Source organism: Neodiprion pinetum, chromosome 1, assembly GCF_021155775.2.
Source record: "Neodiprion pinetum isolate iyNeoPine1 chromosome 1, iyNeoPine1.2, whole genome shotgun sequence".
NCBI lineage: Eukaryota > Metazoa > Arthropoda > Insecta > Hymenoptera > Diprionidae > Neodiprion > Neodiprion pinetum.
The window spans coordinates 21,604,349-21,627,781 of NC_060232.1; the positions used below are offsets into that span (position 1 = coordinate 21,604,349).

General features: G+C 45.6%; 1 protein-coding gene across 6 annotated transcripts in view; it reads right to left on the bottom strand.

The window, feature by feature from the left end:
* Positions 1-459: 459 nt before the first annotated feature.
* Positions 460-23,433, bottom strand: part of Obp10 (odorant binding protein 10) — a 66,896-nt gene continuing 43,922 nt past the window's right edge. For all 6 annotated transcript variants that reach the window (XM_046637349.2, XM_069136455.1, XM_046637350.2 and 3 more), the window contains one exon: positions 460-1,305. In XM_046637349.2, the coding sequence (XP_046493305.1) occupies positions 1,288-1,305 (18 nt within the window). In that variant the 3' untranslated portion in view covers positions 460-1,287. The remainder of the gene's footprint in view (positions 1,306-23,433) is intronic.

Sequence of the window (23,433 nt, forward strand, 5' to 3'; positions counted from 1 at the left end):
AATCAGAGATTTATAAAACATCAACTGTATGAGGTATCTTCAACAGTATAATTATATGTATAAACGCTTCAACCAACCTGTCAGCGTCATTGATAACACCGATTCGTCTGCTCTGCTGGTACTAAAAGATAAGTGAATAATTGTTAACAAGATAATTCAAGACATTAAAACGACAAAGCTTCAATGAAACAAATATGAATTAAAGTGAAAGACTATTTGAAATGAATGAAGAAAAAGAGAATATTTAAAAAGAAATAAAGAAAAGTTGGAGAAACAATTTTAATGAAAGAAAGATGATTTATATTTACAATTTTAATCTGTTTCATCTGTTGATCGATAATTTATGTACTTTGTGAGTGAGTAATTGAATGGATGAATAAATGAATATATAACATGTTTTTCGGCTATTGCTCTAAATTTATAGAAATAAAAATAAAAGGAATATTTACAATTTTCACATTCTATAACATAATATCTTTTTATAATTTATTTTGAAGTTTTAAACCTATATTTACAAATATGACGCTATTCGACTTCTAAAAAAGGATATTCAGTTTTAACTAATCTTTCTCGAAAACAATAAACGAGACATCAATAGTAATAACGGAACAATTGAGTCAATTAAGGAGTTATTATTTTGTACCACATGATTGTAAAATTTCGAAAGTTGCGCGCCATCTTTACATGGGTATGTTCTGCCCTTTTTTTCATGTGTACCGAAAAGATGGAGAATCTCCTATTATCAACCGGACACCACAGCAACGTCTTTGCTTACCGACGAACACTGCGAAGGAAAAAGTGACGATGAACACTCAGCCCACTTGGGCTGCTGAAGCGGCAAGAAATGTGACTCTTAGGGTATGGTTACTCGATAAAGTCCAAAAAATCTGCTCATCGAGTTACACAGTAACACGGGGCAGTAACCAGTAGAGAACAAGGGTGACAGAACACTAAAATAGTTCTTTCTATTTTCTACGTAGAGGTTACTTGCTTCAAAAATTATTACTGAGCAAACTCTATACTGTTTAAACTACTCTGACTTCCATAATACTCGGAGATCCGAAGTTTGCAATGCATAGTGCTGAGTGGCCTTACACAGAAATAAAATCAGGTGCTCTTCTGTAAAATGTTCTACTTAGTACATCGATCATATTAATAGTTTCAAATTTGTTACAACATTCTTATCATAAGTTTTTAATAATTTTATATGTATATTAAAACATCAATCTCAATAGGATTCGGCGAACTTCATTTCATGCGCAGTCTCTTCAATTTACCGATGCCATCTCAGAAAAGGTAATATGTCTAGAACAAAAAAAATTACAGTTTATTCCAATGAATACATATATTGCACTTATGATATACCTATTACACACATTTTATACACAGGAAACGTGCTGTAAAAATATATTTAACACCCTGCGTAGTTTTGGTACACGAGTAACTTGATCCCAAGTACAAATGAAATGATACCCTAAAATTCATAATTCACTCAATGTATACTGTGTATGCGCTAAAATTAGTTTATCAATCACCTTTTGTGTACCAAGTTACTCTTATGTCAACTGAAATATTTTTTTGTACCGTATTACACGTATGTGTACCAAATTGTCATTAATTATTTATCAAGGTGTACGACTACACTGTATGCCAAAACTTTGCGCATCCTTTCTGAAAATCTTCGATACATCCAGAGGTTTTGGCGAAATTCGCCACTCAACGTTAGCAGGTCCGTAAGTAAAACTACATTTTGAATTGCTCCGTTTTGAGAATGTAGCTAGGGATCTCAATCTGCTAACCTTGAGTGGCGAGTTGTACCTGAAAATTCCTAGTATGGACCAGACATACACTGTCTTTGAAATTTTGGAATGAAAATTTCATATTGCAAATACGTGCTTGGTGCACAAGTTAGATATTAAAACTAAATATAAGTTTTATACAGAAACAGAACATTAGCCATTTCACGTAATACGACATTCCACGCAATAGGTGAATTACCACCTATCAGATATTTCTGCATATTTTAAGGTCAAAAAATTTCTCAAGCTATGCAAAATTCATTTCAATAAGCTGCATTTCACGTGAAGTGTGGTATTTTTTTGAGTGATCATCTTCGATTTTGATCTGAACCAGGTATTTATACTAGTAATAGGGAGTTCCAAATACTTAGCCATTCATTATCACCCAAATGAGTTGTTTTTTTTTTTGTAAATCGCAGTTGGTCGTTTTTTAGTATGTGATAATGAGTTCTCGACGTTCGATAGTCTATAGTTTGGTCGGTATTAATAAAACAAATTCAGATAGGGAATTCAAGTGATGTTAGCCCTTCACGATTGTATTTTGGGGTTGAATTGACTTCTACTTGTGCGAAATCGGTTGTTGGTCATTCGTTGGTGTTTACTACTGCATGATCAGCTTTTAATCCACGGCGGGACTGAATCATGCTTGAACGACGAAAAAAAAGCGCAAACATTTTTTTTGCAGATTCATATTTTTTTAACCAAAACAAGTCGAAATTACGCATTTCAGCCTATTCCCTTGAAACGTTTTTCAGAAAATCCAATTTTAAGTTTGAAAATATCCAAAAATCGATATCGGGATCGTATATCTAGTATCGATTTTTATGCAACGCATGCATGAGAAATACTACTTCACGGGCTTGCAGAGACTGGCGTCAGTGACGTTTTACACACAGAAATAGAATAAAAATGCCGCGCATACACAGATTAGCTCGATTTTACTTCTCGCACTAGTGCTTTTTTCTCGTTGACTTCTCGCACTAGTGCTTTTCACTTCTCGCACACCCCTCTCGTATGCCCCCTTCGCGTGTCACGCTTGCGTGCCTCGCAACAGTATTGTTCAGCTTTCTACTTCTCCCGCGCTCTCTCACCCATCCCTCTCGTATCCATCGCTCGCACGCTGTCACGTCAGTATTATACGTAACCTTCAAAAGGTTGAATCATTTTTATACATTTCCAAGTTTGTGGGAAAATAGAATGTTGTCGTTTTCTTGTCGTTTTTGGGCTTTTTTTGGCTTCGCTCTACAAACTCCCCAGCGGGATTGCATGATTGCTTCAATTGGTACACGCACTTAAGTGCATTTCTCATGCATTTGTTACAAAAAACAGTATGTGACACTCATGCAAGAGGCCGCTCATACGCATGCTGTGTGAAGTTGCTCGCCTTCTCGCACTTGTAACACAAAGTACTATTATGGGATTTTGTGTGGAAATTTTTAGGTTTGGGATGATTATGTTTGTTTTTCCAAGGATATGAATCAAATGTATGTATACAATGCATATACATGTTCGTATATGTATATGTATGTATTGTAACGCAAAGGTGCGAAAACAAAGTAAGACCGAGTCCGCGAACCCCCGAAGACAAGGGGGCCGAGGTGGGGGAGACGACCGCTGAGCCTTTTGCCGACGGGCCGTGACGTCAGTCAGCCAGTCGGGCCAATTCGAAGTGGTGAACAGTCGAGTGTGTGGATAATAGTATGAGTGTGCGCCAGCAAGGGAAGAAACGAAGGTCGGACCCCCCTACAGAGCCTGCAGCAAACATGTAAAAAAAAAGTAATAAACCAGTTGATAACCGTAACGTTTCCGGCGTTCAGTTTATCTAATTCCTTCTGCTCCTCCTCGCGCCCGCTGCCCTCGAGATTATCCACCAGAACCTCGCTCGGTAGCCCTGCTCCATTCCTAACCGCACGGCCCTCGGGCCACCGATTGCAGCTAGCAAGGTAAGCTATCCTAGTTTGGTTCGGAGCTAGGAAAGAAAATTCTAATCCGACCTGGAGCTCAACAGGAAGAGGCAGGTGAGAAAAAGCTTCGTGCCGGCGAGCCGTTGATCGCCGGTGCACGAGAAATCGTCCCGTTTGTGCCCCTGGACACATTCGGACATTTGCCGTCCGTTTGTGGACAGGGTGTAGAAAAAGTATTTTCGCCACAGTATACATAGTAGTAGTTACGCATATGTAAGTATTCATTTATTAGTATAACCATGATATTCCAAAAAGTATGTATTTTGTAACAAAAAAAGTGAATTGTTACTCCGAGAGTGATGCATACGTAAAGAAACGCCGTAAAATACTTCATATTTAGTAAGACAATATGAAACATTGAAAAATTGAAAAACTGAAACAAATGAAGGTTAATGTGCTGAATCTACATCTGCTTTCCATTTTCTGCCGTCACGTATATATTACATGATGTGATATTTTCTCTTATCGTTAAAAATTCAGGATTTGTCGTGTTTTGTGTTTGCATTTAATTACTTATTTCTTCGTTACTTCAATCTATTTCAATAGTATCTGTATATTCAAAACCAGTTCGAACTGATAGAAAAAGAAAAAAACATATCACTCAACGTTGTTTTCACACCAATGCATGCCCCTGCGCAGTTCTTGTTGTGAGTTCATGTCGCGCAGTACGGAAAGCAAGAAAAATGCAAAATACTTAGAATTATACTAGTAGATAGATTTTCTGCCGATTTTAATGTTTAAACGTTTTACCTTTACAATTTTTTTACAAGTAATGTTGCTATCATTAGTGTTTGGTTATAATTTGTTAGCAAAATTAGCGTTTTATTAAAAAAAATATTACATGAAATTTAAACGTGGTCCATACTTTTTATTATTATATTTAGATTCAACAGCATCAAATTTATGATAATTACACATAATAAAAAGTTTTCTTTTGCAGACCAGTGTAATCTAGATGCTCTTAAGGAACCTTGTAATTGCTGCACGTTAGGTGTGATAGGGATTCCTAAATCAAGATCCCGTTTTTCGAATTTGCTCATGTCATTATATATAATATGTTTCGTGGCGTCATCGCGCTGATTTCACGAAAATTATAAGGTCCCCAAAGAGTATCCAGATTATGCGAACAGATCGCTTCGTGCATTGCAGCAATATAATTTTATGTACATGTAATCACAATAAACTTTCTTCCATTTGTTTGAGTTCTTCATTTTTTCAATGTTTCATATTTTCTCAGTTAATGTGATGTATTTTATGGCGTTTTGTTACGTACACATCACTCTCAGAATGACGGTTATAGGGAACAAAGACGGCTCGAGGGAATAAGCTGAAATGCGAAATGTCGACTGGTTTTGCTGCAAAAAATATAATTTTTGCAACAAAAATTTTGGTGTACTTTTTCGTCATGTAAAAATACTTCAGACCTATTGTGAACCATTGACTATTAAACGTCAGGAACTTACTATTAAACATCTAAAAACGACCAATAAACGATAGCCAGTACGGGAAATTGACTTGCATTGCAATTTACAGTTAAATGAGGAGCTGCTTACGGTTAGATACGCTAGGTCTGGACTAACGCCTAAGAATACTGGCTAACTACGATTATTTCAATTCTTACGAATAAACCGTTGACTATCAAACGTCAAAACCTTACTATCGAACACCTATAAATGATCAACAAACGATTGCCCGTACAGGAAATTGAACTTCATTGAAATCCACTGTTAATGAGGAACCGTCATAAGTAAAATTCGCAAAGACTGGACGAACCCTCGGGTTCAATGCCTATGTGCATACAACTGTTTTATTTTTCACGAATAACTGCTTGACTATCAAACATCGGAATTGTGTTATGAAACACTCACAAACGACCAACAAATGATTGATTGCCCATACACGAAATTGAATTTCAATGCAATTTACAGTTAAATGCGCAGCTGCCGTAACTTAAATGCGCTAGGATTGGGCTAACTCCCGGGACTAGTGCCCAACTACAGTCCTTTTACTTATACGCATTTTGTTTTGAGGAATTTTTTTTCTAATCTTTACAGATAATCGGTGGATTATCAAATGCTGGACAAACGTTGGTAAACACCAACAAATGATGAACACACGATTTCGCACAAGCAGAATTCATTCGGGTGTTAATGACGGGTGAAATATACGAAACTTAGTTAAGGATGTAAGTCTCTTAGTCAAGGTAAAAGCCACTGTGCGTCTCGTCGTATCTTTGTCCAACTTGATCATCTTATGTTTCCGACGTATGACATCGCTTGCTTCCGATATTTCGCTCAACGTATCGCTATGCTTACGAATCTTGGCATTCTCCATGTTGGCGGCTTGATTGTCACAATAAAACTGTGCCAGTTTGCATTAGTTTATGCTCATAAGGCAGAACCCCTTCCTGTATCTTTTTCCGTTGATTTCGCTATCCTTGTCAATTACGACAAAACTATACTTGCCATCATTCTAGCATGTTGAGTATAAGTCTTTAAATTGTTGATACGTCACGACGGTGTTCACATGATCGTTGTAGGTATGTTTCAGATTCGTTTCACCCTGCCGAAATAGTACTAATAAGTTTGCATTGTCGCGTACCAGGTGTTTTGGAATACGCACGCAGGTTTGACTGAGATAAAAGCTATCGACGTCGTGATGCTTGCCCATGCTGAACCATGCTCTGATATTATCTTGCTTCTCACACACCACATCGTCGAAAATTATGACAGAGGCCGGGTGTATATCTTCCGGTTTTACAACCTCCTCGTTCTCGCCAAACGGGAAATAGCCCACACCCCATGCGGGTTCTAATAACTTCTGCAAAAATTGATACTTTGGCCGGATGAGGGATTTTGTATAGACTGTAACGTGGCATTTTTAATGCCCGTTACAAGGGGCTCTTTGAACCCTGGGCGGAACCGAAATTTAGGAATTTCCGAAATTGAGTCGCGAAGTGTTTGCAAAGGAGCGCAGGGATAGAGTCACGCATCCGAAACTACGAGAGGGGACACCTTAGCGAATAGCGTAAGATATTTCAGGTTTTTTGTTTTTTTTTATTTTTCGAGCTACAACGGCATCAGGCAAGCAGTCGACATCGAATTCGAGGAAATTGCGAAGTGGTGGACTAGCGACAATTGCGAAGGAAGGATGTCGAGGCTGTGGAGGGGGAGCCGACGCAGATCCCCGCATCGCGGGAATCTAAGGTGGACGCAATTCCCGCTGGGGGCCAGCGCGCCGCAGCCTCTCCCCCTTCTCTCCTCCAACAATTGACTGGCGAACTTGCGACGGACCGACTAGCGACGAGGGAGCACCACGCTCACCGCCAAGACGTCATGAAGCTGCGCGGAGGACGAGATTGCGATCTAGCTTTAAGTTCTGCGCAGCGATGCTATTGAAGGTGCGCGTCGAGTTGCGCGATCGACGAAATCGATGACGGATCGATTATTGCGTATTCTTGTGGGTATGACGTCACGTATGGGATGGCGTATCGAGATCCGTGTTGCGGCAGGTCGTAGGTTTTTGAAACCACTCTAGTTCTGGCGGTCGTGATAAGTAGTCACGTTTTGGGGGAGTTTCGCGAAGTAATGGAGTCGCCCAAAAATCGCGAGGGGAATGGAAAGGGGGTTGCAAGGATGTAGAAGGTAAGCGCTGCTTCTATCCCCGCGATTGAATTTCGAGCATAATTAGGAAAAGGCTTGCCGAGTAACGGATCGCCGTTTTGGATTTGCGTTGTAGAAAAGTACTCGAAATTCTTTTGCCGATTCTTTTGCTTGATGACCGTAGCCTGAGTACGCGTGTTAGAGTAAAGTAAATTTCGAGTTCTTGAGAAAGTGGAGTAGAGGCACGGGTTTTAGTTGAGTCTCTTTCGTTTTTGAAATTAAGTATAGCCGAATCCCGCTGTACCGGGTCGAGCCGCGTTATCGGGTTTTTCAATGTTACCTCTCGAGTAGGTCGGGAAGTGCCGACTTGGAGTGCTCGGATTAGCGGATAACGTTTTGGAGGATTCTGAGAAGGTTTGATTTCGGATGCGTTGCGGTAGCGTATAGTTTAGGTTACGTTTAGTTGCGCCTGCATTGAGTTCCGTACCCGTTAGTTAAGATAATGTAAATTGAGTTGTGTTACCTTGAGTTTGTGTTTAGTTTAAGTTAAATTTAGTGGTGCTTGCGCTTAGTTAAGTTGCCGTTTATTTAAGATAGTGTTTAGTCGAGTTGAGGTGATGTATAGTCGAAATTGGCGTTGCGTTGAGCAGCAGTTGAGACGAGAAGTTTGAGTATTGAGTTTTGGTTGCGTTTGACATATAGTAACGTTTGCGGATTCGTGTAGTCGAGATAAGTAGGAAATAAGCTTTAGGTTAAGTTATGTTGTCACGTTTAGAGTTAGGGCAGCTCGCGGTAGCGTCGGAGCTCCGAGTCGGGTGAGATCTCGGGCGAGATTCAGGACGCCGTCTGTTCGGTAGCCCGACGGCGCACCGTCGAATAATCAGTTTTAGTTTTGGTTTCGAGCACTAATCGCCATGGAGAACAAATGGCGAATTTGAAAATTCAGAATTGCGTATGAAGATTTTGTGATCGTTGAGTGACATTTTAGTTAGGGAGCCGCGAGTTCATTAGAGGAAGAAATAAAGTAGGTTACGTGTAATTTTCTGTTTATTTTTAGACTCGCGATGAGCGACTTTTGGATTATATTTTTTTTTTGTTTTGTATCACCGCTATTGGGAAATCTAAGATTTTATTTTACTTCTTTTATTAAATAGCGTGTGTATTTCGAGTGTCTCTCTCTCTCTCTCCAAAAATTACCCCTCCCCTCTCCGCGGTACTGAGCTACCGAGTATATGGTCGCGGTATATCGTATTACCGATTTCGAGGCGTGTTGATCACGCCAGGCGCCCAACAAATTTCGCGATATTGTTTCAGGTCCAGGGTACATCGTGGACGCCGATTTATTGTGCACGCGGTAAGTTCTCGGTCATTTTCTCCGGGTGACCGAGGAGCGGGAAAAATCCACGTCACAAATTGGCGCCCAACGTGGGGTCTTCGCGAAATTTCCGCTGTAAATTTCCGAGAAAGATAATAGCATTGCGCGTTTCGGAAATTTCGACTTAGCAAACGGATAGCGCTCGCGGAACGAAAACAACAGCGGTCGGAGATTACGGGAGAGAGAGGTCGCGAGACACTTCGGTTAAGCGTGTGACGTTTGGAGTACAGCGAGACAAGTTTGAATACAGGGTATGAGAATAAAATTGGATACAAAGGGTGGCGAATAACACCGAAACTTGCGATTTACGACTCAGGCTACGAGTTGACGAATATACCGGGTGACAAAAAAGTTCACCACGTATATTCGCACCCTACTTTTCTAATAATAGGGATAAGATCGCCTGCTTTTATCGCCAATCTCTTGCTTGTGTCATTTTCATTTTCTTTTGTTATTGCTTTTGGATTTCTGCTTTCTTTTTGTTTTTCTTTTGTTTTCTGCGGTTTCGAAATATTTTTTTTTGTGTTTCAAAGATGGATTTCAGCATCGCGGTTGATATTTTTTTTTTCGTTTGTTGTGTTGCTGGTGCGACATCATATTGTTTTTTCTTTCAGCCCGTCTTTTGTTTTTTTTGTTCTGTTTTATTTTGTTTACGGTATTTCTTTTGTTGGCGCTTTTATTCGCAATTCTGATATCGCTATGGTAGTAGAGGTGATTACACCAATACGAGGAAACATCTCTCTCAGGTTCTGTTGGGGCTTGTGGATAATAGCGAATTAATTGAACAAGTTTCGCGGAAGTGTCCATGCTGGGTACTATTGCTTGCGCTCAGACTCTACTTACGGCTTTTGTCTTTCGGTTCGAATAGATTGGTTTTGCGTGCTTTTACGGTCATCACTGCTCTTCGTTTTTGCGGGCAAAATCAACATGGCGGAGGTAACCGTTGGCGCGTGGTTGTACGACATGACGAGCGATGAGCTCGAGTTAGCATTAGCCACCGCGAGGGTGAATTCCACCGCTAATTTGCTGGTACGTCGCGACCGTTACGTGCGACACCTCTTGCGTGCGCGCGGGGATCTGACAGTCACTTGGGAACCCGAGGACGAGGATGTCTTCGCGGGGTTGGCCGAATTAGCGACCGCTGCAGAACCAGTGCGTGAACAGCCCCGAAGGGCTAGCGATTCGCGGTTGTTAGAACCCGTGAATATCACCATCGCGACCCGGCTAACCACGGTAGCGACGACGTGGTGGTGAGCGTAGCCGTCGCCTCGGCGGCTGTCACCACCTCGGCGGTGTATGGTAGCGCCTCGCGACCGACCGCGTATCAAGTTCCGACGCGGATACCCTTCCACTCGATGCCGTTTTCGATGGCGAGCGGAGCCCAGGAGCACTGGGGAGAGGCCTCCCCAATCCAAGGGCAGCGACAGGGGCATGAACAGCCCCTAGTGGATTCCACCTGACTGATCGCAGGGACGTCAGCTCCGCGGGTCGCGTCCCGGTCGCTACCGGCCGACCCTGCAACAATTCCTCGTGACATGGCGACCGCTGCCCTGCCAGCTTGGGCCCGGGATCCAATTATGGAATCGCGTACCCGGGAGACGATTCGTGACATCCCGAGGGCCTTGCGAGGTTGGAACCTCAAGTTCTCGGGAATTGGCGAGCCGAGTGTCGAGGATTTCCTGACGCGATTGGAGGAATGGCGAAGTCTGTCCGAATTGAGTGAAAACGAAGTGTTAAGTTCGCTCACGATGATCTTCTCGGGCGTAGCCTTGGAATGGTTGCGTTGCGAGAGAGATAGCTGGTTCACGTACGACGAGTTTCGCGCGGCCTTGCGTTTGTGGTTCGGGGATGGGACAGTAGGAAGCCGCGTGGAGGATCAGGCTAGGTCGCGAACCCAGGGACCGGTCGAGTCAGTGACGGAATATCTATCCTGCGTTCGGGGGTTGTTGAGGCGGATGTCGCGTCCTTATACGATGGAGCAGCAACTGGACCTGCCTTTTAAGAACTTGCGTCCCGAAATTCGCGAACTCCTTCGTAGAAGGGAAATTCGAACGTGGAGCGAATTGATTTATCTCGCCACGGAGCGGGAAAGAAACCTCGCGCTGTCTCGCGACTACCACCCCCCGCCCACGCCAAAAGACTCATTTATTAGCGAATTAGCGTGCCGGACCAAAACCACGGCGACTCGGAGCGAGCCTGGGTTAGCCGCCATTACCGAGACAGGGGTCGAGTCAACCGTAGCGCAGACGATAGAGAAGCTGCTCGCGGCCCAGGTGAAAGGACTCGAGGAGAAGTTGTTGAAAGCAATGGCGGTAGCGACCCAGAGGAACAAGTCGAGTGGCGTACCGCCCAGTGGCGGAAGCCCGGCTTCAACGAGGCCGACCTCGCCGAAGCGACCTGCGCGAGGAACGGGAAGGGGAGCGGTCCCCTCGGCTAACTGGTCGGCGACGCGCGTGCCATGGGCCGTACAATTTCGTGGCGACAAGGTGTGGGACGAGAACTTGTGTATGAATTGCCATCGTCCCGGTCACCGATTGAATAGTTGTCCGGACCCATTGCGAATCTTTTGCTACCATTGCGGATATGACGACGTCTATTCGACGGATTGTCCGCGGTGTTCGGGAAACCAGGACGGGCAGCCCCGCTAAGTGTCGGCGCGGTGCCCCGAGTGGAAGGCACCACGACATTGCGTGGCGTCGAGAGAGAAATCGCGACGAGCTTTCCGATGCAGACCATGGAGTTCGGCCAACGCTGGTTTTTGCGGGTGTGTATCGGGAGCACATGGGTCAAAGCGCTGTTAGACACCGGCTCGTCGCGAACATTCCTCGGTACTGTCGGACACCAGATCGCGTTAGAGTACGGACGACAGGTAAAATAACCCAGCTGTTCGAGTGTCGTATTGGCGAATGGATCGGTAGAAGCAATAACCGGAGAGGTAGAGCTTCTGATAACGTTGCTGGGTGTCGCGCATGAGTTTTCGTTGCGGATTATCCCCACCTTAGTTGGAGATTGCGTCCTCGGCATGAATTTTGTACGAAAATTTGGCTTTTCGATTGACGGCGCGCGCGAATCATGGAGTATTGCGGATGTTCCGGAACACGAGGGAAAATTTGAGGAGGGTCGGCAGATCCAAATTACCGATGTGTCAGGTTGTAGCGGCATCGTAGAGCTAGCGGATAGCGAGAATCGCGAATTACAAGAGTTCTTAGCGTAGGAACTACCGAAAGTCTCGGGAGACTTGGGCCTCACCCATCTCGCGGAGCACGAAATAGACGTGCAGGGAAGCGCACGTATCAAGCAGCGGTACTACCTCGTATCTCCGAAAGTGCAGGAGGCTATTAACGAGGAGGTAGATCGCATGCTCGCGGATGAAGTAATCGAACCCTCCCAAAGTTCGTGGTCGACGCCAATCGTGATGGTCAAGAAGCCAAACGGGAAATATCGGTTCTGCTTGGACTTCAGGAAAGTAAATAGCGTTTCAAAGAAGGATGCGTACCCGATACCGTTTATGAACGGCATATTGGATAAATTGCGGTCGGCCAAATACATCTCGACTATAGACTTGAGTCAGGCTTACCACCAGATTCCCTTGACACGCGAGAGTCGCGAAATAACGGCGTTCACGGTCCCAGGTCGCGGATTATTCCAGTTCGTGCGAATACCATACGGGCTTACCGGAGCCCCAGCTACCTTCCAGCGGTTAATTGACAAATTAATTACTCCAGAGATGGAGCCGCATGCCTTCGCGTATCTCGACGATATTATTGTAGTGACCACCGATTTTCGTTCGCACTTAAAATGGCTATCTCGCGTTATCGAACGGATAGTGTTGGCTAGGCTTACCATCAACCCGGAAAAGTGCGAGTTCTGTCGTAGCGAAGTTGGGTATCTAGGGTTCAAGGTGAACCAGGACGGCCTACAGGTCGATGCCGACAAGGTGGAACCGATTCTAGAATATGCCGCGCCGGAAAATCTGCGGCAATTGAGGCAATTTTTGGGTATGGTTTCGTGGTATCGGAAATTCATCCCCGAGTTCGCGAGTGTAGCGGAACCCCTCACCCGGTTGTTGCGGAAAGATAAGAGATGGGGCTGGGGTAGCGAACAGGAAACGGTGTTCAAACGCATAAAAGCCGCGTTGACGTCGGCTCCGGTTCTAACGTGTCCCGACTTTGAGCATGAGTTCGTCGTGCAGACCGACGCGAGTAGCTTTGGTATTAGTGCCGTCTTGACACAGACTATTGGCGGAATTGAGCCTGTGATCGCGTACGCGAGTCGGACCATGTCGGACGCGGAACGTAAGTATACCACCACCGAACAGGAATGCCTCGCGGTGATTTGGGCTGTCAAAAAGTTTAGAGCGTACTTGAAAGGATATCACTTCACAGTGATAACAGACCACGCGAGTCTAAAATGGTTGCGGGAATTGCGGAATCCGACGGGTCGGTTAGCTAGGTGGGCGCTCGATTTGCTGGAGTACGATTGCGCAATTAAACATCGAAAAGGAGCAATGCACCATGTGCCGGATGCCTTATCGCGGATGTACGAAGGCGAAGACGAGGGGACGGAAACGCTGGCCGCCCTTGACGTCGCTGGAAACGACAGACCAGGGACGGAGCGTAAGGCCGCCTGGGAAGTCGTCATCGATCCCTGGTACCAACACCGCGTCCAGGACGTCCTGGACTACCCGCACAAGTTCCGGACTTGGTCAATAGTCGAGGGGCGGCTATATCATCTGCGGGCGGACCCCTTAGTCGAACCAATACTAGCGGACTTGGCGCCGTGGAAATTAGTGCTCCCGAGGGAGCAGCGGTCGCGGATTTTCACAGAAGTCCACGAAGACCCCCAGGCAGGGCATTTTGGCGTCGAAAAAACCTACGCGCGAGCGAAAGCTGACTACTACTGGCCCGGAATGTATCGCGATATCGTTTTGATGGTCCGGGCTTGCGAGCGCTGCCAAGAGTGCAAGGTGCAACAGGCGTCACCGGCGGGCCTTATGGGTCGACGGGTCGTCGACACGCCCTGGACCGTAGTTGCGGCGGACGTCATGGGTCCATTTCCCAGAAGTCGGGCCGGTTTCGAGTACCCTTTAGTTTTTAAAGATCTGTTTACCCGATGGGTGGAGTTAGCGCCCTTGCGAAAATCAAACGCGAAGAATATTCTTGCCGCACTGGAAGATCTCGTGCTGTCCCGATGGGGTACCCCGGAGGTGCTCCTGACGGATAAAACGGCACGGAATTCGCGAATAAGGCCGTCGACGAGCTATGCATCGCGTACAATATTACCCGCCCCAAGGTACCACCGTATCACGCGCAAGCCAATCCCGTGGAAAGGGTGAATCGCGTAATAAAGACGATGATCGTAGCGTACATCGAAGCCGATCATCGGGACTGGGATGCACACCTTCACGAGTTCCGATTTGCGTACAATACCGCCGTGCATAGCTCACTGAGAGTCAGTCCCGCGTTCCTAAATTTGGGTCACGATCCCAAACCCCGAACGCAGTTGCGACGGCTCGTGGAAGGTCCCGCGGAAATCCCCGTTCCCCATCCCGAAGTATGGGGGGACCGAATGGCGAAGTTAGGTGAATTGCGTGACCTAGTGACCAAACACCTCGAAGACGCCCACGAGCGACAGGCGCGGTATTATAACCAAGGGCATCGGGATATCCGTTTCGCAGTTGGGGATAGGGTGTGGAAGCGAAACCGAGTTCTGTCGTCAGCCGCCCAACAGGTAGCGGCAGAGTTAGCCCCCAAATTCGCCGGTCCGTTTCGCGTGGCGAGGGTAATCTCGCCCGTCGTGTACGAATTAGAGAATAGCGAAGGACGGGGTCTCGGTAGGCACCACATCAAGGATTCAAAGCGGTACGTGGAGTCTGAGGCACTTGCGCCTAGGAACGGGGAGGAACAGTGAGGGGGAAACAGGCTTCTCGGGAAGAGGAAAGAAGTGACAGGCAATAGCCACGATCCTGACTGACTCTTCCCCATAGATGGAGGCGGAGTCGCGAGGACCGACGATGACGTGCGGGCGGTCCGGGACCTTTTAAGCTGGGCGAGGATTCCGCGCCCCCTCGGGTCCGCTGGTTGGGGCCAACAACACCCGGCACCTGCAGGCTGGCGTCGGTGGCTGCCGGACGGAGGTTGCTGGAACTGCTGGTGGCGGTTCCATAACTACCATGATTGCGAGCGGGAGTTGGGGGTTTTCTGCTGGCGATGCGGCTGGCCGGGCTACACCAAGTCAACCTGCCCGCAGTGCCGCGACCAGCCAAGCGGACCGAGCAGGGGACCCTCCCGCTGACCACCGGCAGGCCCGCCAGCAACCCCTACCGTCGCGAGGGCAGTCGCCCACCAGATCCCCCCCTTAATGGCGAGGGAAATCCCACCCCCATTTACCATCGCGAGGGAGGACGCCCCAGCACCACCGCCACCGGTTGCGAGGAGCGAGGAGGAGTCCGTCGACGAGGCGGAACAATTGCGGCGGCGGATTATAGCGTCCGCGACCGGCCGGGGCCGGGATCGAGGCCGGCCGGGACGACGCGGCTAGGCCACACAAAACTTTTTTTTTACTTTTTAAGATTATAATAAAGATTGATTTATCGAATATAAATGGCGTCCGCTTTCTTTCCTAGACCCCAGGTGGCGGGCTTTGAGAAAAATTTCAGGTCCGGTGGCGAAGTAGAGGGCTCCCCTAGACTACCTTGGCGTGAGGAAGGGGACCAGTTGAGCTCGCGAAGAATCCCGGAGGGCATGCGAGTGGGCGTCTAGCCATTCGGAAGAGCAAAGTTTTTTTTTTTTTGTTTCTTTTGTTGTTTTATCGTTCTCTTGGGAGGGGGTTCTCGGTGAGTACCGTGCAATAGCGTGTGGTTACTTCGAGCTTGCGGTCACCTCGCGAAGTTCGGCTCGCGGGATGCAGCGCTGGCGCTCTGGCACCCCACGTTCCGTCTAGGGGGGGAGAGTTGTAACTTGGCAGTTCGGTTAGGCCTGCCCGTTACAAGAGACTCCCTGAACCCTGGGCGGGATCCAGGAATCAGGGTTTCGAAAATCGAGTCGCGAAATAATCCTAGAGAGCGCCAGAACTGGAGTCACGCACCCGAGCTTCAACAGGGACGAAATAGCGCATTACGACCAAGATTTTACAGGCTTTTGTTTTTTTTATTTTTTTTTGAGTGCACCGGCTAGGTGCAAGGCAAGGCGAAACCGCGGAGATCTCGCGGGAAGGATACCGAGGCTGCGGAGGGGGAGACAACGCAGATCCCTGCAGCGCGGGAATCCAAGGCGGACGCGATTCCCGCTGGCGGCCGGCGCGCCGCAGCCTCCCCGCTCACCCCGCCTACGCCCAACCGAGGCAACCGCGAGAGATCAGCTAGCGACGAGGGAGCACCACCCCGCCCAACCCCAGGACTCCGTAGAGCTGCGCGGGAGACGACATCGTGATCTAGCCTTAAGTTCTGCGCTGCGTAGCGACGACAGGTGCGCGGCAAGTTGCGCAATCCCCAAAATCGATGACAGATCGAGTGTTGCGCATTCTTAGGGTGATGACGTCACAAAGGATTAGCGTGACGAGATCGGCGTTGCGACCATCCGAGAGCACTCGAGTTCTGGCGAACGACTAGATATAACGTGTGTCGCGAGCAAGCCCGTGAAGTTTTGTTTTTTTGTTGCGCGGTTGAAGATGGAGTTTTCGAGGAAGGATGGACGGACATGTTCATGAGGGAGTGGGGCAATTCGTGGCATGGATGTGGAGCGGTAAGCGCTGTTAACCTTCTTACGGGAAAATCTCGAGAGATAATTAATAAAGGCTTGCCGAGGACGGATAGTCAGTGAGGATTGGCGTTAGCGACAGTACTCGAGATTCTTTAGCCGATACATCTGCTTGGTGACCGTAGCCTGAGTTGCGCGTAAGGAAGTAGCGTTAATTTCGGGTGATCGAGGAGATCGAGTCGAGTCACGGGTTGAGCCGAGACATTATTACCTCGAGTTTGAGTGTAACCGAATTCCGTTACACGGGGTCACTTCAACTTAGTCCGATACAGCCTCAGTTCTCGTATAGGTCGCGAGCAGTCTAACGGGGAGCATTCGAATTCGCGACCGCGTCCCGCCGTCGCGGAGAAAGTTGAGCTCGGGTGCGTGCTAGTAAAAATATTCTTTTGTAGAGGATAGTCGCGGGTGACGCGACGAGCCTCGTTTTTGTTTGGTTTTTAGTATAATCCGTTAGTATTAAGTTGGCGACCAGCGCCCGTAGGCATAAGCAAATTTTATTTCTTTTTCGTTTGATTGATTTATTGCCGATCGCGGACAGCGTCGGCCGAGAATTCGGTTCCGTTTCCGTCAAGGGGTTTAGTATGAAGTTAGCGAGTAGCGTCATTCTGTAGAGGACGATCGCGGGCAGCGCGTCGGGTCCTATTTTGTTTTTGGTTTTTTTTTGTGTGTAAATTAGCGGTTATGATTAGTACAGCGACTAGCGCACGTAGGCCGTAGAGGTCTTCTGGATCCATTCATTTTTTTTATTGATTATTTTGTTTGCTCTCTCCTTTTTTTAAAGCTAAGCGTTTGCGTTTGGAATCGCGAGGAAAAAATTTCGCTGTATTGGTATTATTTTTATTTTATTTTTTCCTGTATTATCGCTATTTGGAAATATATTGTGTTATTTTATTATTGCTTTGTGAAATAACTTGTTGGCGTACGTGTGACGTATCTCTCTCTACTCAAAAATTACCCCTCCCCTCTCCGCGGTACTGAGCTACCGAGTATATGGTCGCGGTATATCGTATTACCGATTTCGAGGCGTGTTGATCACGCCAGGCGCCCAACAAATTTCGCGATATTGTTCCAGGTCCAGGGTACATCGTGGACGCCGATTTATTGTGCACGCGGTAAGTTCTCGATCATTTTCTCCGAGTGACCGAGGAGCGGGAAAAATCCACGTCACAATATATATAATGTCTCCTAATCGTAGATTTCACCTCCTAAATAATTCATTGTGCGAAATATATTTGATATAATAAATATCCTATACACGTTGTAAATTCAACATTTGCGAGGGGTTTTTTCTCTGAGGTTCATACCTCAAAGATTCTCCTCTCTGAGCCATAATAAAACATAGAACTGATGGCTAAAAATACGTGTTTATTTCATTTATTCCTATCTCCTAGATCCTTGTTTTCTAGAGTTGGAAATCGTGTCCAAATTAAAAAATACGCGGTCTCTTTTTTGTTACAAAGGACGCGCCCCATGAAACATGTTGTGTATTTCGACATTATCGGTGATTTGCAACCACCTAAGGATTGGAAGAAGTATCTTGGTGTTGGTAGCGTAAAATACAATCAGAAGGGGTATCGGGAATATGATACTCTAATTTGTGGCCACTTGTGTCTCAAATCTCTCAGCGGGTAGCTATAAAAAGAATAATGCCACATGCGCATGCATTAGTCACGACGGAATCATTGACGTTGACACTATCGGGTATATCCTTTGTGCTGGAGGTACAATATTTCTCCCCAATCGAGTTATCGTCGAAGAAAAACTGTTCTCGGATTCTTCGAGCTTCTGACATTCAATTCAATACCAAATATTTAAGAGGGGTGTAATACATTTTACCTGGAGCGACCGGATAACAGTAGAGAAATCATCACGATACCTATGGGAAGCTATGAAATTGAGGATATTGAAAGTTTTCTGTATAAAGAGCTACGCTCCGACATCAACCTCAGTCTGTGAGCCAACAAAAACGAGCTGAACAGTGAAATCACGTGCAATCAAGTAGTAGACTCCAAACCCGAGGATTCCATTGGCCGATTGTTGAGACTTAAATCGGTTAAGCCAGTACGAGACGTTACTCAGAAATCTGAATCAACGGTAGCCATACTAAAAGTTAATACATGACGCATTGAGTGCAACATAACCACACGGGCGTACATAAACGAGTGTCGAGCTCACACGATTCATCAATTTTTCCCTACCGTACCATCAGTATATGAAATTGTTGAAGTGCCTGTCAACGTCATTTACCTCCCAATTGCCGTACAGTGGATACATCATATGCAGCTGAGAATATTTGACCAAGATGACGAGTTGATTAATTTTCGTTGAGAAATGATAATTGTCCGTTTACATATGAAATCTCTCAAATAATAGGGATTGTGCTTAAGGCGAAAAAGTCGGGCAAAATTTATAAAAGCCAGAAATCATCAGTCGCTTAGCATTTCTGACAAACCTTACATCTCCGATGGCGCTGACACCTCTGAACGTTTGGTTTTTTTAGAGGCTACGTCTTCGATTACGTGGAAATTTTGGGAAGAGAAAAATTCGCTATATCCTGTGCATGTTACCATGGGAGAAATAATAAGAATACAGAAACCCGTGACATTCGACGAATCGATTGCGCACTCTGAGATTCACGCTCGTCAACCGTTTGCGTCATCAACCTTCGGGGACAACGATGAAATTCGTATTTCTGTTCAAAATCAGAACAAGTGCGTGCTACTGATGAAAAGCTCCCTATACATTCACGGGAAAGTGACAAAAGACGCTTATTCGATGGTAGCTGCTACGAAAGTGGTCAACATGGCTGTTTGCCATATGTTTAAGGAAATACGTTACAAGTTGAACGGTGTGGAAATTGATCGGAATAAAAATGTGGGCATCACCAGCGTTATGATGGGCTACTCATCCTTCACCCCCAGATAGCAGCATGGTTCGGAGAACACTGGTTGGTTAAGCGATGCCGATATCAACTTGACCGATGATGCTCGAAATTTTGATGTTGTTTTACCGCTGTATTATGTACTAGAATTTGCAGAGAATTATTGTCGAGTATTCGTTAACGCCAAACATGAATTGATTCTCACATGCACTAACATTGATTTAATTGCTGTTATTCAGACTAACTCTACCGAGAAGTTTAAAATGAGCCTGAAAAAAAGTCGATTGGCTGTTGCCCTTCATCAAACTAACCGTTAAGTCAAGAACTTAGCTACTCAACAACATCGCCAAGGTCCCCACCATATCCATTAGTTTTCGTTCTTGGAAAACGTATGTTTATCCGATGCTTCCGTCAACGCCTCGACATGCTGGGTGGTCAAAATATTGACGCAGCTAGAGAAACCTAGATATGTCATAATGGAATTCCATACTGCGAAGAAAAACGATGCATTGAAAATGCTAGTGAATTTGATCAACGTAGAATAAGGCATGTCAAACTCTTTCTCAACTCCGGTGTTCCCCCTATGGAAATTTAAATATAGATATTTACAATAATCAATATGGCATTCTCTACGATATATATGTAAAGTTTCAAACATCCTACTACGATAAAGAACCCGAATCTTTGCTGTCGAAAAGCGAATTTATTAACCACACGCCCCTCTTCATTATCAATTGCTCAAAGAGAATGAATAGTTGAAAACCGGACCAGTGGATATTTGATTGGAATTTGAAGCGAGTATAAAATTTCCTTCAAACACATCAGCCTATTGCATGATGTTGAACAATCGTATTCTCGAGTACAGTCCGATTAGTGGCACGGTAAAGAAATTAGTGTAAGTCAATTTTGGAACAAGATGTTCAATTAGGAATGTGCGGATATAAAAAATATGTACAGCGCTATTTGTCCAATTTAGAATAAGTGGTCTATTATAATTACTACGTATAAACCGAAAACTGAATGTAAGTGCTGATGAATAAAAGTATCTATTTAAAGCATCCAACCCTTATTTTCAAACATTATATTTCTCCGTTGAAAGATGTAAATTTGACAAACTGGTGAATTTGAAAAATTAACGACGGAGCCAGGAATCGAACCTGGTATCTAGAGATGCTTTACCGGAGACTTACTTCACTAGACCACCTAGCCGCCCTGACTCTGTTGTCGTTAATTTCTCTCATCACCAGTGTGACGGGTTTTGAGTCCGCACGAATAATATGGGGGGGGAGACAATTAGAGACGGGGCGGATACAATTGGTAAAACTTGATGTGTATATTTGAGCAAAAGGGGCCGACTTAAACTAAGAAAAATACAAAGGGTTGTAGACTCGAACGGGGGCTGATCACGCCTCAGCCCTTAGCGTTTCTTAATACTAACTTACAGGTACGCGCGGGGGGGGGGGGGGGAGAGTGGGTGAGGTGCCGGGGAATGTGAAGTCGGGAGGGTTGGTATTGCGAGGGGATGGGGTGGTGTAGCGTGACGTGGAGTGTGAGGTAGAAAGGGTCGGTATTGCGAGGGGAGGAGCAGATCGGCTGTAGAATGCAGGCTAACCTGGTGTCGTCGGCGTGTGTGTGTGGGTGTCTCGAGGTGTGGTGGAGTGTGGTTGGGTCTCGTTGGTTCCTGGAGTCGTCGGCGTGTGTGTAGCGGGGTGGGTCGGTGTGAGTGTGGTGGTTTCTCTCGTTCTTTCTTTCTCTCTCTCTTTCGCTCGTAGCCTAGGCTGTTTTTGGTCTCGATTCTGTCACGGCCGTGATCGTACTGACTCTCGCGCTCGGCTCTGCCGAGCGTCGGGGCTTCGGTGATGTTCGGGTCTTTCCCGACGGGACAGGGCTCACCCGTTCGGCTCTTCCCCGCGGGTTTGGGGTTTGTTGTGACTTGCACTCTAGGTGCAACGTCACACCAGTGAGTTCAAATTTGTTTTCCTGTGCCCGATTTATGTATGAGTAAGAATTTCTTCTCTGCATGCACGATGTAAGGAGACTGTAGTGTGTAGATGTTATGTATATTCGATTCCTGGCTCCGTCGTTAATTTTTCAAATTCACCAGTTTGTCAAATTTACATCTTTCAACAAAAAATTCTCTCGTAGATTAATGATTTGCACACCCGCATCTCATTTACTAGACGGCATTGCCGTCTTATGGGCTTCTCATCGGAAGCAAAGGATTCAAAAAGGGTAAACATAACATCTACACACTACAGTCTCCTTACATCGTGCATGCAGAGAAGAAATTCTTACTCATTATATTTCTCCCACCACCACCACCATCACCACCCAATAAAATAATAGGCGTCTTGCGATGAATATTGGAAACAAGGCAGAGTCAATCAATATCGATAGAACAACGAATTATTGATAAAGAGGGCGCTATCTGTGGTACCAACTGCCGCTAAGGATAGGCGGTAACATTATCTTGCGATGTAATCTTGGGATGCCATCGGTGATAACACTTCCATCGGTCAAATGTTTTGCCACCTGGCGATAAAAATTGAAAATGTTTGCTCAATTGACAGCACAGAATCTCATTATCGAACTCCCTGGTGGTAAAATCGAGTGGAAATACAGGTCTTACCATCTATGGTAAGGTTCTTGGCGGTAACACCTCTGCCGGTGAAGCAGGCATTCTTACCCTTCGAGGATAATACTGACTGCCGGTAATGTAGGTATCAGGGCTGATTCTGTCAATACGCTACCATTGTGATCCAGAACTCTCGTATCCTATCCACTTAGATCAGGAAGCTCTTCGTGGAAGGCCTTATAGGAAACACAACCAAGAATGTATAGCAGGAAATCGCGCATGGTGAGCCACCCGAGCCTTCGTTGAAAGTCGGAAATGTGCACAAACCGCATGTGTTGAGAAACATAGCGCACACAATTGTTAAACCATTTCGGTAAAGTAGCGATGCATAAGTTGAAACAAAAGTATTTGAAATCATCTTCACCTATGTTATCACACTCGCTTGCAATGTTTACCTGTCCGTCTCTACTTCAAATCTAACCGCTTGCCCGTGTCGGGACTCAAAAGAAATCTGCTCTGTATCTATGTCCTATTCTTTACACTGTTGCGAAATCATATCTGTATATCATCAATGTGCATTTCCGCTTGTAAGCGTCAGTTATCGTTCTCTTTTCTCGTAATACATATCGCATCACCTGTGTATCTTTCTCAAATAAAGAATCTTTACTTAACAATCAATTATTATCATCATCCCGCTTCTTCGCTATAGCCATCCATCAATAATTCGCGGATCCCACATCAACGATCCAGTATCTATTGTCATCTCTTCATAGATTAACGCTACAAAAATTTTACGATCCAGGACCTCAGAAATGTTAGTGAACACTCCCGCACAGTAGTCAGTTATTGATAAAACAAGGGACACAACTAGGCGCTTTTTAAGCGGAACATCCACATAATAGGTTGTCATCCTCAATCGATATAGAGTAGACGCCTTGCGCTTACACACTTCAGCAATGTGTTCGGTCCATGACAGTGTTCGATCTATTATAACCCCAAGATATCTGAGACTGGTTACAAAGATAATAGAATGATCCCTCAGACAAAGCGGAGGAAGCTGCACATCACAGACCGCGGTGACATATTTAGAACTGTCAATAACAATAGCTGTATTTTCATCCACATTAAGACTAAGACAGTTCCTTGCATTCCACAACCAAATACTCTCAATATCAGCGTTACCCAAGGCTAACGCTTTATTCACATTAGACGGCAACTGAGATAGCTCGCGAGGTCATCTGCGTAAAGCCAAATGCGATACCGCGCGAGGCACTGGGGGAGAAAACACAAAATCAGCGGTATCAGTAAATCTTTCAAAAGCCTGTATCGGAAAGTTATCGGGACCACATCCTTGAGTAGTAATCCATGTCAACGCACTGTTGACACGTCTGTTCGTGATTGGTTGGAAGGTAAAGGATTGCATGTGCCTTTTGGCAGGATTCTGAATCGCTGGACCATTATACCGGAAAGTCACAGAGCT